This window comes from Lepidochelys kempii, chromosome 1 (genome assembly GCF_965140285.1).
Source record: "Lepidochelys kempii isolate rLepKem1 chromosome 1, rLepKem1.hap1, whole genome shotgun sequence".
In the NCBI taxonomy this organism is placed as follows: Eukaryota; Metazoa; Chordata; order Testudines; family Cheloniidae; genus Lepidochelys; species Lepidochelys kempii.
The window spans coordinates 82,304,406-82,329,601 of NC_136380.1; the positions used below are offsets into that span (position 1 = coordinate 82,304,406).

A 25,196-nucleotide genomic window follows, 5' to 3' on the forward strand; every position below is an offset into this window, starting at 1 on the left:
AAACACAAAGGAAATCTAAGAGGGTGATTTAAAGGGAATGCCACAAGAACCACATGTCCGTGAGACAGCATCCCCTTTCTCTGCTAAATTTGAAGATTTGCAGTTTCCAACTAGAAGAATGCCAAGATAGTACATAACATTAAATTGGATTAAATTCATTATGGTTTTATGCAGAGACAAAGCAAAATAATACTTTAACTAAGTCCCAGGGTTCATATAACTTACCCTGTCTTTGCAGTATTTCAGGTTATGATAATAAAGTATTACAGAGAATATGCTTTTAAAAGATATTTGGTTTTTATTTCAAGGGAGGAAAGTGTTATGACTATTACATGCTTACCACCAAAAGCAATCTTTAGTGCTGTGATATTTTGTTCCTCTACAGCTGTTATATCCCATAGACTCATACTTATTCTGTACTTGTGAAGATACAAAGACCATATTCAATGAATCTGGAATCACTGTGATTGAATGGGCTCCTGTGTGTGTTTTCTAGTCTAAATAAGGTAAACACATGACACTGAGGCAATATCCAGAATTTAATGAGGCAAAGAGTTATGGCATAGACTGGGATCTATTGCATTGATGTATTTTTCACCAAATCTATAATCTCTTTACACTAGTTAGAGATTTTGCAAAGTTCCTGAGAACACTTGACATTTGATTAAAACATTGAACATTAGACATCCATGATGCAAATGGCCTAAATAATGTTTTTTATTTATTTTAATATTATTAGTGTGCCATTTTTTTTAAAAGAACCTCTGGAAGTTATTGATTTGTCGATGAAATCTTTTATATAGACGGACTTTTATCTTATATGTGTGGAGAAGCTTTAAAATTCCTTTAGAGAGATCTTTTAAGAATTCTCCTTTAGGTCAAAATTATTAGTCTGTAATATCAAATGTCTGTGAAGTTGGCAAATTGTTTAGAGAATATTAAACAATCATCATCCATTCAGTTTTCTTCATGTCTCATGCATTCATCTAAAAAGCCACTTTATCATGTGACTCTGTTCTCTGTCTTGAGTCTTAGATGGCATTTGATCAGACTGAATGGGATACTTGTTCTACACTCTAATGGTTTGACTTGCAGACCCAGTTTTATTTATTTTTTTTTCTATGGTGTATTATGGTCCTTCACAGGATTTGCATTAATGTCTTGTTCTCTCAATCCTTCCCGTAGGGGAGAGGGAAAATATAGGGCTGACATATATCAACTTTGTGTATTATTACTCTGAAAACTCTATGGCAAAAGTCAGGTAAATAAAAACATTCTAGAAATGTTGTGCTTCATTGTTAAATGATCAAGAAATAGTAAGTGTATAAAGTCTTAAACTTACAAATCCGTACATGAATAGTCCTTAGTCAAGCAAATAATCCCATTGTGTTTGATTGGGCTTGCAAAAGTGCTACTCCCAGGAGTAAGAATTTGTGGGATCAAATTCTTATTGTGAGATATAATCTTTATTAGTAGTAAAAATAATTCTTACATAGCATTTTTTATATTCAAAGGCATTATAAGACATTAATAAGTTTAAGTGGTGCATTTAATTAACAAACACTTTATTTTCTTCATTATAAAAACAAATGTTCATAGCCTGAGTGGTGACTTAGAACAGAAAATTAATGTATATGTTTGACTTCAAGTTTTACCAGAGCCTTATTTATCAGTCTAATTTTTATTGAATTTTAGTAAATATTCTAAATTTTAGGCTATAAAGTTAATTGATTGAAAAGAGAGTTACTTTTCCTTAATGCATTCTGATATCAGAACCTGTTTTTTATCAGCTACATTTTAACTTCACGTGGTGTCTTTCTAGTCCAACTGACTTCTTGGCTGTCTTTTAATTCTCTTTATTGTTGAATTTTAAAGCTATGTTTAATATCATTGAGCATCCCACTGATCCCTTCCAAATTAGAGCTCAGTTATGTCTTTTATGAGATGTTGGAGAAGGGGAAGAGATGTACTATGTCTTACTGCTGGGTGCTGAGGCAAGGAAAGTGGACTGCAGGATTTGTTTCACCACCACAGGAAATGTAGCCAGTGACCCATCCAGCGCAGCTTTTCCAGGCTCTGATCCAGCAAAGCACTTAGGGTATGTCTACACTACGAAATTAGGTCGAATTTATAGAAGTCGGTTTTTTTGAAATCGGTTTTATATATTCGAGTGTGTGTGTCCCCACAGAAAATGCTCTAAAGTGCATTAAGTGCATTAACTCGGCGGAGCGCTTCCACAGTACCGAGGCAAGCGTCGACTTCTGGAGCGTTGCACTGTGGGTAGCTATCCCACAGTTCCCGCAGTCTCCGCTGCCCATTGGAATTCTGGGTTGATATCCCAATGCCTGATGCGGCAAAAAACATTGTCGCAGGTGGTTCTGGGTACATGTCGTCAGGACCCCGTTCCCACCCTCCCTCCCCCCCTGAAAGCAAGGGCAGACAATCATTTCGCGCCTTTTTTGTCTGCTGCCAGCCAAAGATGTAAAGGATCGATGGAGTGGGTCAGAACAAGACATAGACCAGATTTGTTTTGGACTCATTTTCCTCCTCCCCTGTCTAGATCACACTGCAGTCAGTCACAGAGAAGGCGCAGCAAGGTTAATCTAGCCATGTATCAATCAGAGGCCAGGCTAACCTCCCTGTTCCAATAAGAACGATAACTTTGGTGCACCATTTCTTATTGGAACCCTCCGTGCAGTCCTGTCTGAAATACTCCTTGATGTACAGGCACACCCTTTGTTGATTTTAGCTCCCTGAAGCCAACCCTGTAAGCCGTGTCGTCAGTCGCCCCTCCCTCCGTCAGAGCAACGGCAGACAATCGTTCTGCGCCTTCTTTCTGTGCGGACGCCATACCAAGGCAAGCATGGAGGCCGCTGAGCTCATTTTGGCAATTAGGAGCACATTAAACACCACACGCATTATCCAGCAATATATGCAGCACCAGAACATGGCAACGCGATACCGGGCGAGGAGGCGACGTCAGCGCGGTCCCGTGAGTGATCAGGACATGGACACAGATTTCTCTGAAAGCATGGGCCCTGCCAATGCATGCATCATGGTGCTAATGGGGCAGGTTCATGCTGTGGAACGCCGATTCTGGGCTCGGGAAACAAGCACAGACTGGTGGGACCGCATAGTGTTGCAGGTCTGGGACGATTCCCAGTGGCTGCGAAACTTTCGCATGCGTAAGGGCACTTTCATGGAACTTTGTGACTTGCTTTCCCCTGCCCTGAAGCGCATGAATACCAGGATGAGAGCAGCCCTCACAGTTGAGAAGCGAGTGGCGATAGCCCTGTGGAAGCTTGCAACGCCAGACAGCTACCGGTCAGTTGGGAATCAATTTGGAGTGGGCAAATCTACTGTGGGGGCTGCTGTGATGCAAGTAGCTCATGCAATCAAAGATCTGCTGATATCAAGGGTAGTGACCCTGGGAAATGTGCAGGTCATAGTGGATGGCTTTGCTGCAATGGGATTCCCTAACTGTGGTGGGGCTATAGACGGAACCCATATCCCTATCTTGGCACCAGAGCACCAAGCCGGCGAGTACATAAACCGCAAGGGGTACTTTTCGATAGTGCTGCAAGCTCTGGTGGATCACAAGGGACGTTTCACCAACATCAACGTGGGATGGCCGGGAAAGGTGCATGACGCTCGCATCTTCAGGAACTCTGGTCTGTTTCAAAAGCTGCAGGAAGGGACTTTCTTCCCAGACCAGAAAATAACTGTTGGGGATGTTGAAATGCCTATATGTATCCTTGGGGACCCAGCCTACCCCTTAATGCCATGGCTCATGAAGCCGTACACAGGCAGCCTGGACAGTGGTCAGGAGCTGTTCAACTACAGGCTGAGCAAGTGCAGAATGGTGGTAGAATGTGCATTTGGACGTTTAAAGGCGCGCTGGCGCAGTTTACTGACTCGCTTAGACCTCAGCGAAACCAATATTCCCACTGTTATTACTGCTTGCTGTGTGCTCCACAATATCTGTGAGAGTAAGGGGGAGACGTTTATGGCGGGGTGGGAGATTGAGGCAAATCGCCTGGCTGCTGGTTACGCGCAGCCAGACACCAGGGCGGTTAGAAGAGCTCAGGAGGGCGCGGCACGCATCAGAGAAGCTTTGAAAACCAGTTTCATGACTGGCCAGGCTACAGTGTGAAAGTTCTGTTTGTTTCTCCCTGATGAAACCCCCCGCCCCTTGGTTCACTCTACTTCCCTGTAAGCTAACCACCCTCCCCTCCTCCCTTTAATCACCGCTTGCAGAGGCAATAAAGTCATTGCTGCTTCACAGTCATGCATTCGTTATTCATTCATCACACAAATATGGGGATGACTACCAAGGTATCCCAGGAGGGGTGGTGGAGGAGGGAAGGAAAATGCCACACAGCACATTAAGCACAGCACTTTAAAAGTTTACAACTTTAAAATTTATTGAATGACAGCCTTCTTTTTTTTGGGCAATCCTCTGTTGTGGAGTCGCTGGTTGGCCGGAGGCCCCCCCACCGCGTTCTTGGGCGTCTGGGTGTGGAGGCTATGGAACTTGGGGAGGAGGGCGGTTGGTTACAGAGGGGCAGCAGTGGCAGTCTGTGCTCCAGCTGCCTTTGCTGCAGCTCAACCATACACTGGAGCATTCTGGTTTGGTCCTGCAGCAGCCTCAGCATTGAATCCTGCCTTCTCTCATCACGCTGCCACGACATTTGAGCTTCAGCCCTGTCTTCTGCCCGCCACTTACTCTCTTCAGCTCTCCATCTCTCCTCCCGGTCATTTTGTGCTTTCCTGCACTCTGACATTATTTGCCTCCACGCATTCGTCTGTGCTCTGTCAGTGTGGGAGGACAGCATTAGCTCGGAGAACATTTCATCTCGAGTGCGTTTTTTTTTCTTTCTAAGTTTCACTAGCCTCTGGGAAGGAGAAGATCCTGTGATCATTGAAACACATCCAGCTGGTGGAGAAAAAAAAAGGGACAGCGGTATTTAAAAACACACATTTTATAAAACAGTGGCTACACTCTTTCAGGGTAAACCTTGCTGTTAACATTACATACATAGCACATGTGCTTTCGTTACAAGGTCGCATTTTGCCTCCTCCCACCGCGTGACTACCCCCTCAACCCTCCCCCCTCCCCGTGGCTAACAGCGGGGAACATTTCTGTTCAGCCACAGGCAAACAGCTCAGCAGGAATGTGTCCCTGAAGAAAAGCACCCTATTTCAACCAGGTGACCATGAATTATATCTCACTCTCCTGAGGATAACACAGAGAGAGAAAGAACGTATTTTGGTTGAATGCCAGCAAACATACACTGCAATGCTTTGTTCTACAGTGATTCCCGAGTATGTGTTACTGGCCTGGAGTGATAAAAGTGTCCTACCATGAAGGACGAAATAAGGCTGCCCTCCCCAGAAACCTTTTGCAAAGGCTTTAGGACTACATCTAGGAGAACCGCAAATGCCAGGGCAAAGTAATCCTTTCACATGCTTGCTTTTAAACCATGTATAGCATTCTAAAAGGTACACTCACCAGAGGTCCCTTCTCCGCCTGCTGGGTCCAGGAGGCAGCCTTGGGTGGGTTCGGGGGGTACTGGCTCCAGGTCTAGGGTGAGAAACAGTTCCTGGCTGTCGGGAAAACCGGTTTCTCCGCTTGCTTGCTGTGAGCCATCTACAACCTCCTCCTCATCATCATCTTCTTCGTCCCCAAAACCTGCTTCCGTATTGCCTCCATCTCCATTGAAGGAGTCAAACAACACGGCTGGGGTAGTGGTGGCTGAACCCCCTAAAATGGCATGCAGCTCATCATAGAAGCGGCATGTTTGGGGCTCTGACCCAGAGCGGCTGTTCGCCTGTCTGGTTTTCTGGTAGGCTTGCCTCAGCTCCTTCAGTTTCACGCGGCACTGCTTCGGGTCCCTGTTATGGCCTCTGTCCTTCATGCCCTGGGAGATTTTCACAAAGGTTTTGGCATTTCGAAAACTGGAACGGAGTTCTGATAGCACGGATTCCTCTCCCCAAACAGCGATCAGATCCCGTACCTCCCGTTCGGTCCATGCTGGAGCTCTTTTGCGATTCTGGGACTCCATCATGGTCACCTGTGCTGATGAGCTCTGCATGGTCACCTGCAGCTTGCCACGCTGGCCAAACAGGAAATGAGATTCAAAAGTTCGCGGTTCTTTTCCTGTCTACCTGGCCAGTGCATCTGAGTTGAGAGTGCTGTCCAGAGCGGTCAGAATGGAGCACTCTGGGATAGCTCCCGGAGGCCAATAACATCGAATTGTGTCCACAGTACCCCAAATTCGAGCTGGGAACGTCGATTTAAGCGCTAATCCACTTGTCAGGGGTGGAGTAAGGAAATCGATTTTAAGAGCCCTTTAAGTCGAATTAAAGGGCTTCACTGTGTGGACGGGTGCAGGTTTAAATCGATTTAATGCTGCTAAATTCGACCTAAAGTCCTAGTGTAGACCAGGGCTTAAGCAAGCTATTATCTTTGCACCTGTGAGTAGACTTACTGCTTGTGCACTGGGACCTCAGTGTGCAGGACAGTCCGAGGCCTGGCCACGCCCCTGTTCAGAAATGCTCCAAGAGGGACCATTCTTAGACTATAAGAGCAGTAGTCCAGAGTCCTGGGTTCCAGTCTGTCACTGACTTGCTGTGTCTCAGGCAAGTTGATTCTCTCTCTGTCTCCACTTTCCACTTTCCCATCTGTGAAATGGGGATAGCAATACTTCCCTGTCCCTCCCGGAAGTGTTGTAAAGCTCAATTAATGCTTGGAAAGTTATTTGATTTCTTTGGATGAAAAGCGCTATAGAAGTATCAGGTATGATTGTTTTGACTTTGAGTATTTTCTTCTGCAGAAGAGATCTGTCTCTTATATTGTCTCACCACGAATGTATGATAGTGAAATATAGCTTACAGTGTCTGAGAAACTAGAAGCTTCAGCCAGCTCTTCTCTAAGTATGCATGTGCCTTTGGGGGACTAACAAGTCAGGCCATGGTGTATCATTCTGTGATCAGTTCCTCCAGTTGCTCATATCATATCAGGTCCTGGAGGCCATGGTGACTGGATATACCTCACGGCTACTGTAGTGGCTAAAGTGGGGACAGTGGGTTTCAGAGGCTTTTCTTTTAGGAAATTAGCAGCAGTCAGGGCTCAGAATGGAGAAGCAGTATTGGGAGTCAGTAATAATCCCCTGAATATCATGAGATTGGCGTGCCACTTGTTGAATGGTTGAGAGTTGCTGATTACTTAGGAATTATTCAGATTTTAAGCCCTCTCTCCCACAGAAAGGTGACTTCACCATCTCTGAATTTGAGTTTCTCCCATTTCTGGTGAAGCAGCACTTTCCTTTCCACTTCAATTACTCACAATGGAGTTACACCAGAGATGGATTTGGCATCTTGTTTACAAATGGGCACCTTGCTTTGACCTTGTGCTTACTATTAATTTGCCTGCTTTGTCCCTTAATTACAGCTGATTGGCATTTTGTGATTTTCCAGCTTTTTACAGTTTGGTTACATAATCACAGTGCATACTAGGAGTTCCTGGAAAACTCTTCATTTCTATAACAGGTCCACATTATTCAAGGTTGATGCCTTGTTTATGCCTACAATTTGCATGTGGAAATTATATATTAGCATAGACAAAAATACAAATACCAGCTTGCATTTGCCAATAGGTTTTCTCCCAGGATAGTTCATGTGTGAACATTTATTGTGGGACAACTGAGACAAAGATATTTGAAAATTTAGCCAACAGGATCTACAAAATCATTTCATTTCAATTTTTTTTCAGAACCTAGGTTAGGAGAGAGAGTAATTTTCAGTGTAATTGTGCTTTGTAGACTGAGTGCTAATAACAACAGATTTTAATTGGGTGGACTGGGTCAGGGCTATATCATCCACTTTAACTTAGCATTTAGTATAGTTTTCATCAAAATATGGTTTAAGGTACTTATTATTGGAAGACAGTTAGTAATCATTACACTTTCCAGGCATTATATGATATGTTGTGAACCTTTATGAGTTTTTTTTTCTTCATATATAGAGCTCACATTGTCTTTAATGAAAAGCATCAAAAAGAGGTTTGTCTTGTGACTCCTTGACATCCCTTGTCCCTTCTTTCCCCCATACCAGATTCTGTGACATGCATGTTTAATTGCACACTGTTCTCTGAACAGTAATTAAAGCCCAATTTGACTTGCTGCTCAGCGGGATGACAAGAAGTCTGGCTGTCAGCATGGTCAAAGATCAACCATTACCCTATAGAGAGCAGGCTGCAGCTTCGTAATTTATTCTGTTAAAGGCTCTTCTGAGAAACAGAACAGAATCTGCAGCTGTTGATGTGTCTCTCCAGATATAAGTCTTCTGGTGAAAATGCAAAGCCCAGATACCATACAGTTTGATTTCCTGCTCTGTTATTCAAAGGCATGGCAGCATACATTTTTGCTTTAATTAGATTAATGTAAAATGTCAATGGTAAACAATTTAGCTTTTGTGTGTACAGTTAGGGCAACCAAATAAAAAGAGATGTAACTAAATCCTCCTATGTAAGAAAAGTACTGCCCTGGTTAAAATACATGCATGTTAAATAGGGTTTGAAAAAAATCACTTAAATGCAAATATTAAATTGATCAGTCAGAATTTTTCATGGCATTAAAATATAATCTCAATAAAGTCTGTGTGTGCAAGCACCCAGTGGGTCAGTTATTATAAATTCTCTCACCCACAGTGAGAAACCTTCATTCTTATATATTCTGTAAATAAAGGATTCACAGAGATGGAAAAAAGCTATTAGGTCATCACGGGGGGATGGTGAAGGATTATTTCATACAGTATATTGCTTAGTGCTTTATCCAGTCAAATATTAATATCTCAACTAATGAAACTTGAACCACTTCCCTTGAGACACTATTCCAAATCTCATTCCAGATAGTCAGCCTAATTTAACTGTTTAAAATTAATATTAAACAATATGAGATTTCACCGTTCTTTCTCTTTTGGGCATAAACCTGGAAATCCTGGGCGCCCCATCATCTCAGGCATTGGCACCCTGACAGCAGGATTGTCTGGCTATGTAGACTCCCTCCTCAGACCCTACGCTACCAGCACTCCCAGCTACCTTCGAGACACCACTGACTTCCTGAGGAAACTTCAATCCATCGGTGATCTCCCTGATAACACCATCCTGGCCACTATGGATGTAGAAGCCCTCTACACCAACATTCCACACAAAGATGGACTACAAGCCGTCAAGAACACTATCCCCGATAATGTCACGGCTAACCTGGTAGCTGAACTTTGTGACTTTGTCCTTACCCATAACTACTTCACATTTGGGGACAATGTATACCTTCAGATCAGCGGCACTGCTATGGGTACCCGCATGGCCCCACAGTATGCCAACATTTTTATGGCTGATTTAGAACAACGCTTCCTCAGCTCTCGTCCCCTAAAGCCCCTACTCTACTTGCGCTATATTGATGACATCTTCATCATCTGGACCCATGGAAAAGAAGCCCTTGAGGAATTCCACCATGATTTCAACAATTTCCATCCCACCACTAACCTCAGCCTGGTCCAGTCCACACAAGAGATCCACTTCCTGGACACTACAGTGCTAATAAACAATGGTCACATAAACACCACCCTATACCGGAAACCTACTGACCGCTATTCCTACCTGCATGCCTCCAGCTTTCACCCTGACCACACCACACGATCCATCGTCTACAGCCAAGCTCTGCGATATAACCGCATTTGCTCCAACCCCTCAGACAGAGACAAACACCTACAAGATCTCTGTCAAGCTTTCTTACAACTACAATACCCACCTGCAGAAGTAAAGAAACAGATTGATAGAGCCAGAAGAGTTCCCAGAAGTTACCTACTACAGGACAGGCCTAACAAAGAAAATAACAGAACGCCACTAGCCGTCACCTTCAGCCCCCAACTAAAACCCCTCCAACGCATTATTAAGGATCTACAACCTATCCTAAAGGATGACCCAACACTCTCACAAATCTTGGGAGACAGGCCAGTCCTTGCCTACAGACAGCCCCGCAACCTGAAGCAAATACTCACCAACAACCACATACCACACAACAGAACCACTAACCCAGGAACTTATCCTTGCAACAAAGCCCGTTGCCAATTGTGCCCACATATCTATTCAGGGGACACCATCACAGGGCCTAATAACATCAGCCACACTATCAGAGGCTCGTTCACCTGCACATCCACCAATGTGATATATGCCATCATGTGCCAGCAATGCCCCTCTGCCATGTACATTGGTCAAACTGGACAGTCTCTACGTAAAAGAATAAATGGACACAAATCAGATGTCAAGAATTATAACATTCATAAACCAGTCGGAGAACACTTCAATCTCTCTGGTCACGCAATCACAGACATGAAGGTCGCTATCTTAAAACAAAAAAACTTCAAATCCAGACTCCAGCGAGAAACTGCTGAATTGGAATTCATTTGCAAATTGGATACTATTAATTTAGGCTTAAATAGAGACTGGGAGTGGCTAAGTCATTATGCAAGATAGCCTGTTTCCTCTTGTTTTTTCCTCCCCCCCCCCCCAGATGTTCTAGTTTAACTTGGATTTAAACTTGAAGAGTGGTCAGTTTGGATGAGCTATTACCAGCAGGAGAGTGAGTTTGTGTGTGTATGGGGGTGGGGGGGATGTGAGAAAACCTGGATTTGTGCAGGAAATAGCCCAACTTGATTGTCATGCACATTGTGTAAAGAGTTGTCACTTTGGATGGGCTATCACCAGCAGGAGAGTGAATTTGTGTGGGGGGTGGAGGGTGAGAAAACCTGGATTTGTGCTGGAAATGGCCCACCTGATGATCACTTTAGATAAGCTATTACCAGCAGGACAGTGGGGTGGGAGGAGGTATTGTTTCATATTCTCTGTGTATATATAAAGCCTGCTGCAGTTTCCACGATATGCATCTGAGGAAGTGAGCTGTAGCTCACGAAAGCTTATGCTCTAATAAATTGGTTAGTCTCTAAGGTGCCACAAGTACTCCTTTTCTTTTTGCAAATACAGACTAACACGGCTGTTACTCTGAAACCTGGGTAGTAACAGTTTCACTGACTATTGATCAGAAAGAAAACTAGGATGCCAGAAAACATTGTACTGTTTATTTGCTTATGTTTTTGTGTTTGCTACAAGGGATCAAACCCGGGCTTACTCCTTTCAAACGTGGCATTGCCTGTTGATGCCTAATGGTTGAGCAATTACATCCTGGGGATTTCTGAATGAAGATAACTTTGACGAGGTTGAGTTGTGAGGCTTTCATCCACCCATGCATTCTGAGCTCCTCTGTGCAGATGCCACAGTTGCTTTGAAGCAGTAGTTCTCAACCAGGGGTATGTGTACTGGTGTGGGTATGCAGAGGTGTTCCAGGGGGTACATCAGCTCATCTAGATATTTGCCTAGTTTTACAACAGGCTACATAAAAAGCACTAGAGAAGTAAGTATAAACTAAAATTTCATACAGACAATGACTTGTTTATACTGCTCTATATACTATGCACTGAAATGTAAGCACAATATTTATATTCCAATTGATTTATTTTATAATGATATGGTAAAAATGAGGCAGTAAGCAATTTGTCAGTAATAGTGTGTTGTGACACTTTAGTATTTTTATGTCTGATTTTGTAAGCAAGCAGTTTTTAAGAGAGGTGAAACTTGGGGTACGCAAGACAAATCAGACTCCTGAAATGGGTGCAGTAATCTGGAAAGGCTGAGAGCAACTGCTTTGAAGCATCTGACTCATGTAGAGGACACTGATAGTCTCCTACAAGTCTAGACTGTCATGAAGCTCTGAATCCATTTCCACGGAGTGCTTGTGAGCATGAACTCTGTAACCTGAGGCTGAGAATTGCTGTCACATCCTTACTTCCACAACACTCCCAGTCCCTTCTGACCACTGTTTGAGAGCCCAAGTTTAGTCTCTATCTTCTTTTATCCACATGTCAGAAACAATGCTAAATGTATGACCCAACAGTGATCACTCTTTACAATATTGACAGTTTTACCTTAGATACCTTTAATATCTAGGAGTCCTTCAAGGACTTGAACCTTCAAGGACTTCTTGTTGTTTTTGCTGATACAGACTAACATGACTACCACTCTGTTGTATCAACCAGGCAAGGTACTAACAAGCTTCAACAAGACTTTATTTTCAAAGTGGAAACCTCTTTACCAAGCTGCTGCTGCACCCTCTGTAGCTTTCTCCCAGCCTCTCAACTCCTCCCCCATCCTTCCTGTTTCCTGTCCTTTCAGACTCCCAACAGCTAGTGCTCCCAAATCTAATAATTACAAGCAACATCTAAACACCACACACTCTGAAACCTTTAGTGTCTAGTTTTTCTTGAACTTTCATGTACTTACTATTGAAAATTCATTGAATATTTCAAATACTGAGTTAAATTTATGTAGGTGAATCAGTGTGGGTATCAGAAGAGTAAACTACTATCCAAAGTAAGGGTACTAAGGCACTGGTCAAGTTATGGATGGTCACTTTATTTATTTACAAACACATCAATAAATTATGGATCAACATTGAAATTTTAAAAATTAGCACTGTCCAAGATTGATTTAACTGTATTAATCAGTTCCATGCTCATGGGTCCAGTATAGCTCCTGCTGAAGTCAATGTGGGTTCTTTCACTGATTTCAATGGAAGTAGAAGTCCTCATATTTAACTACATTGATAATACAGTGTCACATTATTATAGGTGTCAACTGATCCTACTGAGGTTTAACAAATGCTAATAACTAAAATACATTTTCTATTCCACACTTTCCTTCTTATCCCCTCCGGACTGCTAAAATACTAATGCTAACATCAGCAACGATTTTGTAAACTAACTTTTCCTTCTTTCCTTCTGGTCTGATTAGACCAGTTGATATTATAGGATGTCGTGCCAAGTAAATGCATGTACATGCACGCAGGTGCACACACAGAGGTTTTTACATGTTGGATAAACTGAAGTACTGACGTGATCTGAATTCACTAGAACGGAAAAATCATGTGTGTGTGTGTGTGTGCCTGTTTAAATGATATACCGTGGGAAAAAAGTTGCATCTCTGCTCTCTTTGCTTCTGGTGTATAAAAAAGACCTAAAGGAAGACGAAATTGGGGCTTTAAAGGCTGGGAGCTGCGAGATGGGCTGACTTCCTGGTGTAAGCATCAGGTAGAAATAGTCCTTGAAACTGAAGATTTGCTGTCCTTATTCTTTTTGAAGTTGATAAGTTGAGTCCCAGACAGTTATTGTGCATGGCTGTTTTGCGTGAGGCCTCATAAACTGGTTCTGTCAGCTCAGCTTGTACATTAAAAAAGGTCTGATTTTTTTTTAAATCCCCATATGGAATTGCTTGCCTAGTTTGCACATAGAATTACTTAGATTGCACATGTAATTTGGCACACATTTTTGAATATCAGGCCCGAAAGATCCCAGAACACTCTTGATACAGTTGTTTATAGACTACCACAGTATGCTTGACCAAAATTGCCTCTCCTACTGATCTTGTGCAGTGTGGTTTGTCCAAGTTGTCCATCTTCCTTTTATCTCCTCCCCAGAGCTATTGCATTTCACTGCTGTGATGTGTTTCTAAAGGACTCTGAGATCCTTTAAGCTGAAAGATTCTGTATAAAATGTAAGCAATAACAATGTTTGTTATTATATAATGCATCTGTAGGCTCCATTATACCCTTGTTCAACTATTGCCCAGGGTTTGTTGTTTTTACTAAACAAAGGTGCCAACATTGATTTTGTGGGGAGCTAGATACGAGTATGTTCATTCCATTTAAAATTCTCTAGTCATATAAGAGGAATTTTTACAACACGTTTTAATTTTTCTAGCATGCTCATCAACTCACTGTGCATAGTCCCCCAGTTGGAACTGGATCTCATGCAAAGGAAAACAGAAGCTGTACCTCTTTTACTGAATACTATTTATGAGAACCATAAAGCTATTATTCATGATCAAGTCTTGTACCAATGGAGACAGAAGAGGAGAATTATTCTCTTTGTTGAGGCAAAGTGGTGGCTATATGTCATTGGATGGAGAATTTTCCCCCAAGCAATCTTCTAATAATTTTACTCAGAATGTGGACTTCTGTGTGAGTAGGTAGTAGGCTACACAATGAGTCTCTAATTCACTAGCCAATGTAAGGTCAAACATTTTCCAGTCTATTCACTGTGTTCAGTGTCTGTGTGTAGAATGACTACAAGGAGATGAAGAATGTTCAAAAGATGCTTTCATTTGGAATTTCTAAAGCTCTATATTAAGAGTCATTTAAAATCGAATGATTGGATTTTAAAATTTCACTTTTGGGGGGGACTGTGGCCCTCAACTCAGCAAAGCATTTGAGCACATTATTTGCTGATTAGAGGGGAACCACTCAGCTGGGGCCTATATGCCCCAAAGGGATGATTATAAGTTAGTGTGATTAACTGTTTCAGAAGTACTAATATGTTCGGTATGAAAGATGTTTTGTGTCACAGTCCATGTGTGATGGGGTATACAAACCTCACACTGGGCAACAAGGGGTTAAGGAGCTGCTCTGGGCCCAGCCTGCAAGAGATGCACAGGCTGGAGGAGGAGGAGGTAAAAGGGAGCAGGGTAGCTCACTTGGGGGCAGACCAGGGAAGAGTTTTGCAACTCAATAGATCTGCAACTCACAGCTCCTGGGAGAAGACCTGCAGGAAGGATCTCTCCCTACAATTGCTCAAAGGTCCCTCTTTGAAGGAAGGGAGGACCTGCTTCTGGTACACCCTGAGAGAGAGGCATTCCCCCACCCCCCCATATGGACTCAGTTTATTTGTGTTAATTCCCCTTAGTTTGTTCATGGACTACCCCTGAAGGGGAGAGACTTGGAACTGACCTGGCTGAGGGCCAAGACACAGGGGGATGCAGCTGCCATCCTGAAAGAGGTAGGTTCCGTGCCATGCACAGCCATGAAGCGGTGCCAAGCTGTGAGCTGACTCCATGCACATCTCCTTGTCACAGGTGGCAAGCTTTGGACAATCATCAGGTAGTAGGAAGTGACCCAGGGAGATGATGCCCCTGAAGATGCCCCTGACTTTCAGACCTTTGATAGCTCTCACAGGACCCTGGGACAGAGCCTGGTGGAGTGGGAGGGCCTGTGCAGGCCAAATTCTCTCTGCAGGTTGAAGGGCCTAAGCCCTAACCAATAGGCAAGACAGTACACTCTATGAGCGAAGACCATGGCAACAGGTCAAGGGTTAATTTTTTTTACTCCTATTTTTTGTGTAACAGTGGTAAACGACAGGTTTCAGAGTAGCAGCCATGTTAGTCTGTATTCGCAAAAAGAAAAGGAGTACTTGTGGCACCTTAAAGACTAACAAATTTATTTGAGCATAAGCTTTCGTGAGCTTCAGCTCACTTCATTGGCATCTGATGTGAGGAAGCACCTGCACTGTACCTTAGTAAAACTGTATGGGAAATGGTAATCTTCTCATTTATACTTCATGCTTTTGTCTCTTTTGAAAGGTCATCAGGTTCAGGCAATTGTACTTCGTAGAATACTTATGCATTTTGGAAGAGATTAACAGAAAAGGCATTGCTGAATCTTTACCATACATGGAGAGAAAGATTTCAGGAGTTCAAACTGGAGGTAAAACTTCTGTGTGCTAATGGTATTCCTACTTTGTCTCAATATGCAACACACGGTGATATAAGTTTGGTTTTGTTAGAGGCTTTCCATTGAAATTAAATGTGGTATTAAAAGCTTAACTTAAAAAGCACAGAGAAGTTATCTTTTGAGAACTTTAGAGGTAAATGTCTTTTAAGTTCTACCCTAGAGGCCAAGTGTTGTGCCCCAAAATAAGGGGAGGTATTTGAGTATTGATTTGTGTAAGCAGTTGTTGTCCCCACAGCTGTTGTGGCTCCTAGCATCTTGTAAATGGCATTGTAGGGATTCTTTGCCTCTGGTGCCTCATATTCCCCCCATTCTCATTCTGCTGCAGTTTCTTTCTTCCATGTCCTAGCCCTGTAGCCAGGTCACCTTTCAGTTCAGTCCCTTTCCAGGGTAAGCAAAGAAATACAAACAAAAATCTAAAGTCCTAGAGACCATGTAGAAGGCCTTCAGCCCTGGTGTGGGCTTAGTAGCTCTTGCTCCTTTCCTGAGACTTACACTGCGCCTCTTGTGAGGGAGTGTTAGGGGAATCCAGGCCTACCCTCTCCTTGAGTTCCCAGCCCTGGGCCCTTGTGATGAGCGGCTAGGGTCTCTTTCTTACGATCCCCTCACTAGCTCCTGGGACTGCTTCCTACCTTTACCTGCTTGCAGCATCTGTTGTGGGGCTGTGCTCTCTGGTCACCTGTCTGTGGAGTTTCATCTCCTCATATAGCTTTTCCCAATCTGTTGCTAAGGAGCTTCCTCTAGGCATCCCTTAGCTTCTCTGCCTAGAACCCCTTCACCTTTGCTGCCCTTTCCCTTCAGGGCCCCAGTCCCATGGTATAAGCTCTGTGCTTCAGCTCTCCTCCTTTCGTGACACTGCAGAACTTCCTCTATAGGAACCACCCAGTCTGGTTCCTCCCAGCTGGGTCTAATCCTTACTTACCTGTCTCCCCTCCAGTTGCCACAGAATGGGCTAACTGAAGCCTCAGACTGCCTGTTAACCCTTTATTTGCCTGTCTGAGGCCTTTGCCCCATCACAATCTCATGTATTTAAAAGCTTCAGAAAATACCTGTTAAATTAAATAAGTATATTTTATAATGGTGTTTAACGTGAAGGCAGACTTTCTCTCATTTTGTCTCCACTCATACAAAAATAAACCAGCCGACCATTGGCCTTCAGAATGGGAGTTTGTGCTAATGATTACAGCAAAGCAGTTTGAATCAAGGTATCACTAGAGATCCTGAGTTTGTTACAGACTCAACCCTGGATCCTGCCATGCTTACTCATGTCTGTAATCACAAGTCACATGGATAGCCCTAGGGACTGCTCCTGTTAAATTACATGATCAGGGGCTTGCTGTGTGATCTTGAGCAAATCACCAAGCCTTCTGTGCCTTGATTTCCCCAATTGTACAGTGGAGATACTATGGCTTATCTGCTTCTCCAGGGAGTTGAAAGGCTTAATTAGTGCTTATAAAGCATGGAGAGGTACTGGAGTAAAGTTCTTCCAGATTCTCAGGATGAATGGCTATTGCTTTCTTTCCCAGGAATTTAGAAGAAAATGAAGTGCAATGTACTGTAGCTGATAACAAAGGAAACATTCTACATTTGTGCTAGATCTTTCCCTCTTTGTAGTGTCAATATAAGGGATTAAGGCTCACGGTTCAGAATATTGTTTTCCTTCAAGTGTAAATATAGAGGATTAAAGCACCTTGTATGAAAAGATGGGCAAATTTACACTATTATGTAAGCTTGTACAGCTGTTTCCCTTTAAAACTTCTCCTTAACCTCTCTTGAGAGAAGGTAAACAAACATTCAGCAGGGTTTTCTTTATGCTGAGAGAACATAACAAAGTAAAGCGAGAGTCAGTATAGGGTATCAAATATCATTTTATGGACACTTTGAGGAAAAAGAGTGGAAACAATTAGGAAGAAATTCCAAACAATTCTGAGAACTAAATAAAACTATACCATAAAAGGATAACCAAGTAATTCACACTCCTTCTGAACAGATACGTGGGATGTTTACACTTTCAGCATGGATACCAGTCTCTTCATGATGGCTGTTAAATTTTTAGTTAATTTTAAGGCAAATTCAGAGGTGATGTAATGATGGTGACCGTGACATTGACGGTGGTGGGAATATGGGAATGTGTAGGAGCTCCTCTTACATGTCTGGAATAGGAGTCACACGTTTGTTATTCCTAATAGTTACGTGTGAATGTTGGAAGTGGCAGGCTTCCAGAAGAGGTAATCAATTATGCAATGTACACATATATGCCTGCATCATACTCTCACCATCACTACAGGCAACCATTCACCCTGGGTCTTTAGCACTATTACAAACTGAAGCTTTTTTATTTTTTGGTGCAAGCAGGGAAATATTTATTAAAGAAATGCATTTTAGGGAGTCAAATTTGGAGTCTGTGAATCCTGACATTATCTTAGGGCTTTTACATACTACTACTTATGTCGCTCAGGGCTGTGAATAACTTGTCTACATTACCTGCTGGATTGACGGGCAGTGATTGATCCGGCGGGGGTCGATTTATTGCATCTAGTCTAAATGCAATAAGTCAACTGCCGCTCGCTCTCCCATCGACACTGCGGGAAGCAGTGGCAGATTAAAGATTTTGCCACCCCTAGGCCCTGAAATAATTGCCACCTCCTCCCCCTCCCCCCGCCGCCACCCCAGCTCAGCTCCGCTCCGCCTCTGCCTCCACTTCTTCCCCTGAGCACGCCGCCTGGTCCTGCTTCTCCCCGCTCCCTGCCAGTGCTTGTGCGCGAAACAGCTTTGTGAAGGAGGGGGGAAGAGAGGAGAACACGGTGCTCTCAGGAGAGGAGGTGGGGCTGGGGTGGGGATTTGGGGAAGGGGACCAATAAGGGCGGGGAAGGGGTGGAGTTAGGGCGGGGATGGGGGCAGAGGGCGGGAACCGGCGCCAGGGGAAGCGGCCTCTGGCTGCTATTATAAATTTGCTGCCCCTGCAAATTTGCCACCCTAGACCTAGGCCTTGTTGGCCTAGGCATTAATACGCCACTGGCGGTAAGTAGATCTAAGTACGTCGACTTCAGCTATGTTATTCACATAGCTGAAGTTGCGTAACTTAGATTGATTCCCCCCGCACTAGTGTAGACCAGGCCTAAGCCACCCCCTGAGCGACATAAGAACTATGACGTGATTGGAATAACAGACTTGGCGAGATAACTCACATGACTGGAGTACTGTCATGGATGGTTATAAACTGTTCAGGAAGGACAGGCAGGGCAGAAAAGGTGGGGGAGTAGCACCGTATGTAAGGGAGCAGTATGACTGCTCAGAGCTCCGGTACGAAACTGTAGAAAAACCTGAGTGTCTCTGGATTAAGTTTAGAAGTGTGTGCAACAAGAGTGATGTAGTGGTGGGAGTCTGCTATAGACCACCGGACCAGGGGGATGAGGTAGATGAGGCTTTCTTCCGGCAGCTCACGGAAGCTACTAGATTGCATGCCCTGATTCTCACAGGTGACTTTAATTTTCCTGATATCTGCTGGGAGAGCAATACAGCGGTGCATAGACAATCCAGGAAGTTTTTGGAAAGTGTAGGGGACAATTTCCTGGCGCAAGTGCTAGAGGAGCCAACTAGGGGGGGCGCTTTTCTTGACCTGCTGCTCACAAACCGGGTAGAATTAGTGGGGGAAGCAAAAGTGGATGGGAATCTGGGAGGCAGTGACCATGAGTTGGTTGAGTTCAGGATCCTGACGCAGGGAAGAAAGGTAAGCAGCAGGATACGGACCCTGGACTTCAAGAAAGCAGACTTCGACTCCCTCAGGGAACGGATGGCCAGGATCCCCTGGGGGACTAACTTGAAGGGGAAAGGAGTCCAGGAGAGCTGGCTGTATTTCAAGGAATCCCTGTTGAGGTTACAGGGACAAACCATCCCGATGAGTCGAAAGAATAGTAAATATGGCAGGCGACCAGCTTGGCTTAATGGTGAAATCCTAGCAGATCTTAAACATAAAAAAGAAGCTTACAAGAAGTGGAAGGTTGGACATATGACCAGGGAAGAGTATAAAAATATTGCTTGGGCATGTAGGAATGATATCAGGAGGGCCAAATCGCACCTGGAGCTGCAGCTAGCAAGAGATGTCAAGAGTAACAAGAAGGGTTTCTTCAGGTATGTTGGCAACAAGAAGAAAGCCAAGGAAAGTGTGGGCCCCTTACTGAATGAGGGAGGCAACCTAGTGACAGAGGATGTGGAAAAAGCTAATGTACTCAATGCTTTTTTTGCCTCTGTTTTCACTAACAAGGTCAGCTCCCAGACTGCTGCGCTGGGCATCACAAAATGGGGAAGAGATGGCCAGCCCTCTGTGGAGATAGAGGTGGTTAGGGACTATTTAGAAAAGCTGGACGTGCACAAGTCCATGGGGCCGGACGAGTTGCATCCGAGAGTGCTGAAGAAATTGGCGGCTGTGATTGCAGAGCCATTGGCCATTATCTTTGAAAACTCGTGGCGAACGGGGGAAGTCCCGGATGACTGGAAAAAGGCTAATGTAGTGCCAATCTTTAAAAAAGGGAAGAAGGAGGATCCAGGGAACTACAGGCCAGTCAGCCTCACCTCAGTCCCTGGAAAAATCATGGAGCAGGTCCTCAAAGAATCAATCCTGAAGCACTTGCATGAGAGGAAAGTGATCAGGAACAGCCAGCATGGATTCACCAAGGGAAGGTCATGCCTGACTAATCTAATTGCCTTTTACGATGAGATTACTGGTTCTGTGGATGAAGGGAAAGCAGTGGATGTATTGTTTCTTGACTTTAGCAAAGCTTTTGACACGGTCTCCCACAGTATTCTTGTCAGCAAGTTAAGGAAGTATGGGCTGGATGAATGCACTATAAGGTGGGTAGAAAGCTGGCTAGATTGTCAGGCTCAACGGGTAGTGATCAATGGCTCCATGTCTAGTTGGCAGCCGGTATCAAGTGGAGTACCCCAAGGGTCGGTCCTGGGGCCGGTTTTGTTCAATATCTTCATAAATGATCTGGAGGATGGTGTGGATTGCACTCTCAGCAAATTTGCGGATGATACTAAACTGGGAGGAGTGGTAGATACGCTGGAGGGGAGGGATAGGATACAGAAGGACCTAGACAAATTGGAGGATTGGGCCAAAAGAAATCTGATGAGGTTCAATAAGGATAAGTGCAGGGTCCTGCACTTAGGATGGAAGAATCCAATGCACCGCTACAGACTAGGGACCGAATGGCTAGGCAGCAGTTCTGCGGAAAAGGACCTAGGGGTGACAGTGGACAAGAAGCTGGATATGAGTCAGCAGTGTGCCCTTGTTGCCAAGAAGGCCAATGGCATTTTGGGATGTATAAGTAGGGGCATAGCGAGCAGATCGAGGGACGTGATCGTTCCCCTCTATTCGACATTGGTGAGGCCTCATCTGGAGTACTGTGTCCAGTTTTGGGCCCCACACTACAAGAAGGATGTGGATAAATTGGAGAGAGTCCAGCGAAGGGCAACAAAAATTATTAGGGGTCTAGAACACATGAGTTATGAGGAGAGGCTGAGGGAGCTGGGATTGTTTAGCCTGCAGAAGAGAAGAATGAGGGGGGATTTGATAGCTGCTTTCAACTACCTGAAAGGGGGTTCCAAAGAGGATGGCTCTAGACTGTTCTCAATGGTAGCAGATGACAGAATGAGGAGTAATGGTCTCAAGTTGCAGTGGGGGAGGTTTAGATTGGATATTAGGAAAAACTTTTTCACTAAGAGGGTGGTGAAACACTGGAATGCGTTACCTAGGGAGGTGGTAGAATCTCCTTCCTTAGAAGTTTTTAAGGTCAGGCTTGACAAAGCCCTGGCTGGGATGATTTAACTGGGAATTGGTCCTGCTTCGAGCAGGGGGTTGGACTAGATGACCTTCAGGGGTCCCTTCCAACCCTGATATTCTATGATTCTATGATAAGTTACATCAACCTAAGCGCTAGTGTGGCCAGTGCTATGTCTGTGGGAAAGCTTCTTCTGCTGACATAGCTACTGCCTCTTGCAGAGGTGGTTTTATTATGCTAATGAGAGAGCTCTCTCCTGTTGGCATACAGCGTCTTCACCAGACACGCTACAGTGGCACAGCTGCATCGGTTCAGCTGCACCACTCTTGCACTTCTAGAGTAGACTAGCCCTCAGTCATGATACAGAATCCTTAATGGCAGTCTCAGCAGAGAAGATAAGGGTTAAACTGAAGATTTAACTACCCTCTAACTCCATTTGTTTTTCCATTTCAAGATTTGGCCTCGTTGGTGAGGAAATGTGGGATAATGTGTAAGGCCCCTGCCCATACTGTTCCTGTTATCTGGAGGTCCTCTTTCTTGAGAACCCTCATCTTGGTACTGTATTTAGAGCACTAAATTCAGAACAGGTGTTATGGGAAGTATATGAAGACAGAGGCAGTAGGGGGAAGAATGAATTGGTATCAGTCCAGTACTGAAACTGTGGAGGGGTTTCTCCTTCTGTCCCTAATCCATCTACCAGAAAACAGGACCCAATCTCCACTCCAGACTATTCCAGCTCAGTGACACCCCTAGCATCCCTAAAGGCCATCCTGTTGTGGTTATGATGGCAATTCTCAAATATTATAGCAGCTCATACACACTTTTATTCATATAAATTGAAACTTCAGTTATTAGCTCATATGTTTTTTTATCTTACATGGCACTCAACAATCTCTTACTCCTCTCTGACCCTAGCAATGCTTGGATACAATAAGGCAATTCAAGAGTAGAGATCAGCTTGATCTTTGAATTTCCTGGCTTTTTTCTGGTTTATATCACAACCTGAGCTTTATTTAAACTTTTTTTTGAAGAGGGAAGGGATGTGAATTTTTTGTAGCACCCTGGTTATAAGTAAATAAGATATGATGAGTTTTGTTCTCAGATGGGCTTTGGAGTCTCACATGGGAACTTGGACTACCAACAGGAAACACCTGTTTGATCCTTGAACAACCACACTTCTGTAGTTTCGTAGTCTGCAATATTGTTCCAAGTTTACAGCTAAGTAGAAACACCCAGCTGCATTTCAAGGTCATGGCTTTATTAGAAATCAAAATATAATGTGCTATTTAACATAATTAGATACATGGACAGGTCAAGCACTCCAGCATCTAATATCACAAAGAAAAAATCCATAACACACATGATAGTCCAATTTAAATAGAATAAAAATAACATCCCTATTCCATTGTTTCAAAGTTTTTAAAGGTATTATCTATCTGCATCCAAACCTGGGCCACCATTGTGTTGTCTAACCCAGCGCTAGATGACAGTGATTAAAAACTGCAGCAGCCAGTCAACCCTAGTGTTTCTGCTGGTGCTAGCAATGGGAGGAGAATTTTGGAAAATTGTTATTGTGGACAAAACAATAGCTCTCCTAAAACTGCTACTACAAATATATATCATTATTAAAGTCAATATCTTTCTTAATCAAACAAAAAAGATGGCTGAAAACTATACAAAAGCAGGGGTGGCAGGTTTGTATAATTTTTGGTGGTGTCCAGAACAGGTCCAAGTCCTGCCTCCCCATCCTGCTGCCTTCTAAGCCAATATATATTTTTTAAAATAATGTAAAAATGTGAGGGCTCTGGGGTGGGGCTGGTGATGAGGGGTTTGGGGTGTGGGAGGGGACTCAGGGCTAGGGCAGAGGGTTGGGGTGTGGGGTGAGGGCTGTGGTATGGGGCCAGGAATGAGGGGCTCACGATGCAGGAGAGGGCTCAGGGCTGAGGCAGAGGGTTAGGGTGCGAGGGGATGAGGACTCTGGCTGGGGCTGGGAATGAGGGGTTTGGGGTGTGGGAGGGGCTCAGGACTAGGGCAGAGGGTTGGGGTGAGAGGGGTGAGGGCTTTTACTGTGGGTGCAGGCTCTGGGGTGGGGTGGGGCTGGGGATGAGGAGTTTTGGGTGCAGCCAGGCCAGAGAGGACTCCCCGTCTCCCCAGCCCTCACCCCCACCAGCAGCACTAGTGATTGGGTGGTGCTAGGACCCTCTGGTGGCCGTTGATGCCGGGAGCCAGCAGAGCAGAGGCAGCATGGAACTGCACGGGAGAGGCAGGGATGCTCCTGGACCCGGGGGAGGCGCACAGGGGCAGCAAGCGGGGGCCAGGAGCCACTTGGAGGAGGTGTGTGGAGGTGGCAGGCAGGGCCAGGGAGAGACCCAGTCCCAAACATTGGTGGAGCTGGGCCCGTGGGCCCTGAATATTGCTGGAGCCTGGGCACCACAGGCCCATATAACTCGCCGCCCCTGTAAAGATAACACCGGTGTTGTGGAGGCCTGGAAAAAATTGTAAATGAATGTCTGTTCTGAAATTTGTCATGGGTAGAATTCACCTCTGTACATGGCCCTTGAGCCTTTTACTCCAGATATCCACAATATTTAGATTACCAATACTGTCCTTGTGAAATATATTCTGATGGTTCTTCCTTCTTTTTTTAACTGCTGTATTTGCTTCATCAATTGTTGGAGCAATTATTATGTGAAAAATCTCTGGGGAAACCTCAGGAAAGATACCTTCTCAGCACCCTACACTACAGCATATATTTTTTCTGATCTGCCAAAACCCACTCAGTCTTATAAGAATAAATGTTTACTTCCTAAATCTGAGTTTGTTGCTATAAGCTATCCTGTTTTTGTACTCCCATGAAACTTATTTTGTTAAAGACTGCAACTGGTATATATTTTGATTATGACAATGTAAAAGCATTCGTGACTTCTCTAAAAAACACTAAGGAATCTTTGTCTGAAATCTAAGTAATTCATTTTCAGCATTTGTTTGACTACCTCTATTGATAAGGGTAAGGCAGCTAACTTTTTCTAACTATATACAATCATACTTGAGAGTGCTATATACTTTGATTTCTTGTGAAAAAAATCACTTTATATAATTGATATTTTTGTATTTTCTTGTTTCCAGTTATCTGTCTATCTTAGAGTTTTATCTGGTGCCTCCCAAGTAAAATCAACAGCAATAGCGGAATCCCTAGTGAACTTCATTGAATTTCTGGCTCTCTTCCCTTTATGGGGTCAGAACTCTGTTTCGGATAGCTTTTCTTTTGGGGGGCGGGAAGAGGTTTTAAGGAGGTGTTTAAATTGTGACTATTCTTCTCGAAGAGGTCTTGTGGACTTTAATACTTTTGAAAAGTTTCTCTGTGTTAACTGGATTAGATTTTCTTTGTATACTATCCTTTCTTGCAATAATAAACTTCTGAAATGATCCTATACTTCTAAAATCCATCCACGGTATTCAGATGAATACCGATGGCAATGAATTTCATAGGTGGCCTGTGGGCTGCCTGGGTAAGTATTTCTTTGTATTGATTCTTAATGTGCTAGATCTTTACGGTTCTGATCCAACTCCTTTCAGTTGATTTCAATGGAAGTTGGAACCGACTCGAATTTAATAAAGTATCTCATCGGTCTCATACTGTGACAAGAAAAAAAGGAGAGATGAAACAGTAGTAACTATGCCTTTATGAACATTGAATACCTCAGTCAAATCTCCTTTAAGCCTCTCCTTTTCCAGGCTAAAT

General features: G+C 43.9%; 1 protein-coding gene and 1 long non-coding RNA gene across 4 annotated transcripts in view; one reads left to right on the forward strand and one right to left on the reverse strand.

Annotated features, from left to right (window-relative positions):
* Positions 1-25,196, forward strand: part of LOC144930662 (uncharacterized) — a 74,814-nt gene that overhangs the window by 43,999 nt on the left and 5,619 nt on the right. Inside the window, exon 6 of one of the 3 annotated variants that reach the window (XR_013635969.1) lies at positions 386-522. The exons of the other annotated variants lie outside the window; for them this stretch is intronic. This is a non-coding gene — a long non-coding RNA (uncharacterized LOC144930662). Of the gene's footprint in view, positions 1-385; positions 523-25,196 lie in introns of those variants that run through there. 3 annotated transcript variants of the gene reach the window in all.
* LOC140907190 (uncharacterized) lies at positions 16-6,363 on the reverse strand. Its single transcript, XM_078851779.1, has 3 exons — positions 5,513-6,363; positions 4,727-4,936; positions 16-110 (listed from the first exon to the last, which is right to left on the reverse strand). Exons 1-3 carry the CDS (start codon positions 6,093-6,095, stop codon positions 16-18), a joined length of 888 nt encoding a protein of 295 aa, XP_078707905.1. The 5' UTR covers positions 6,096-6,363.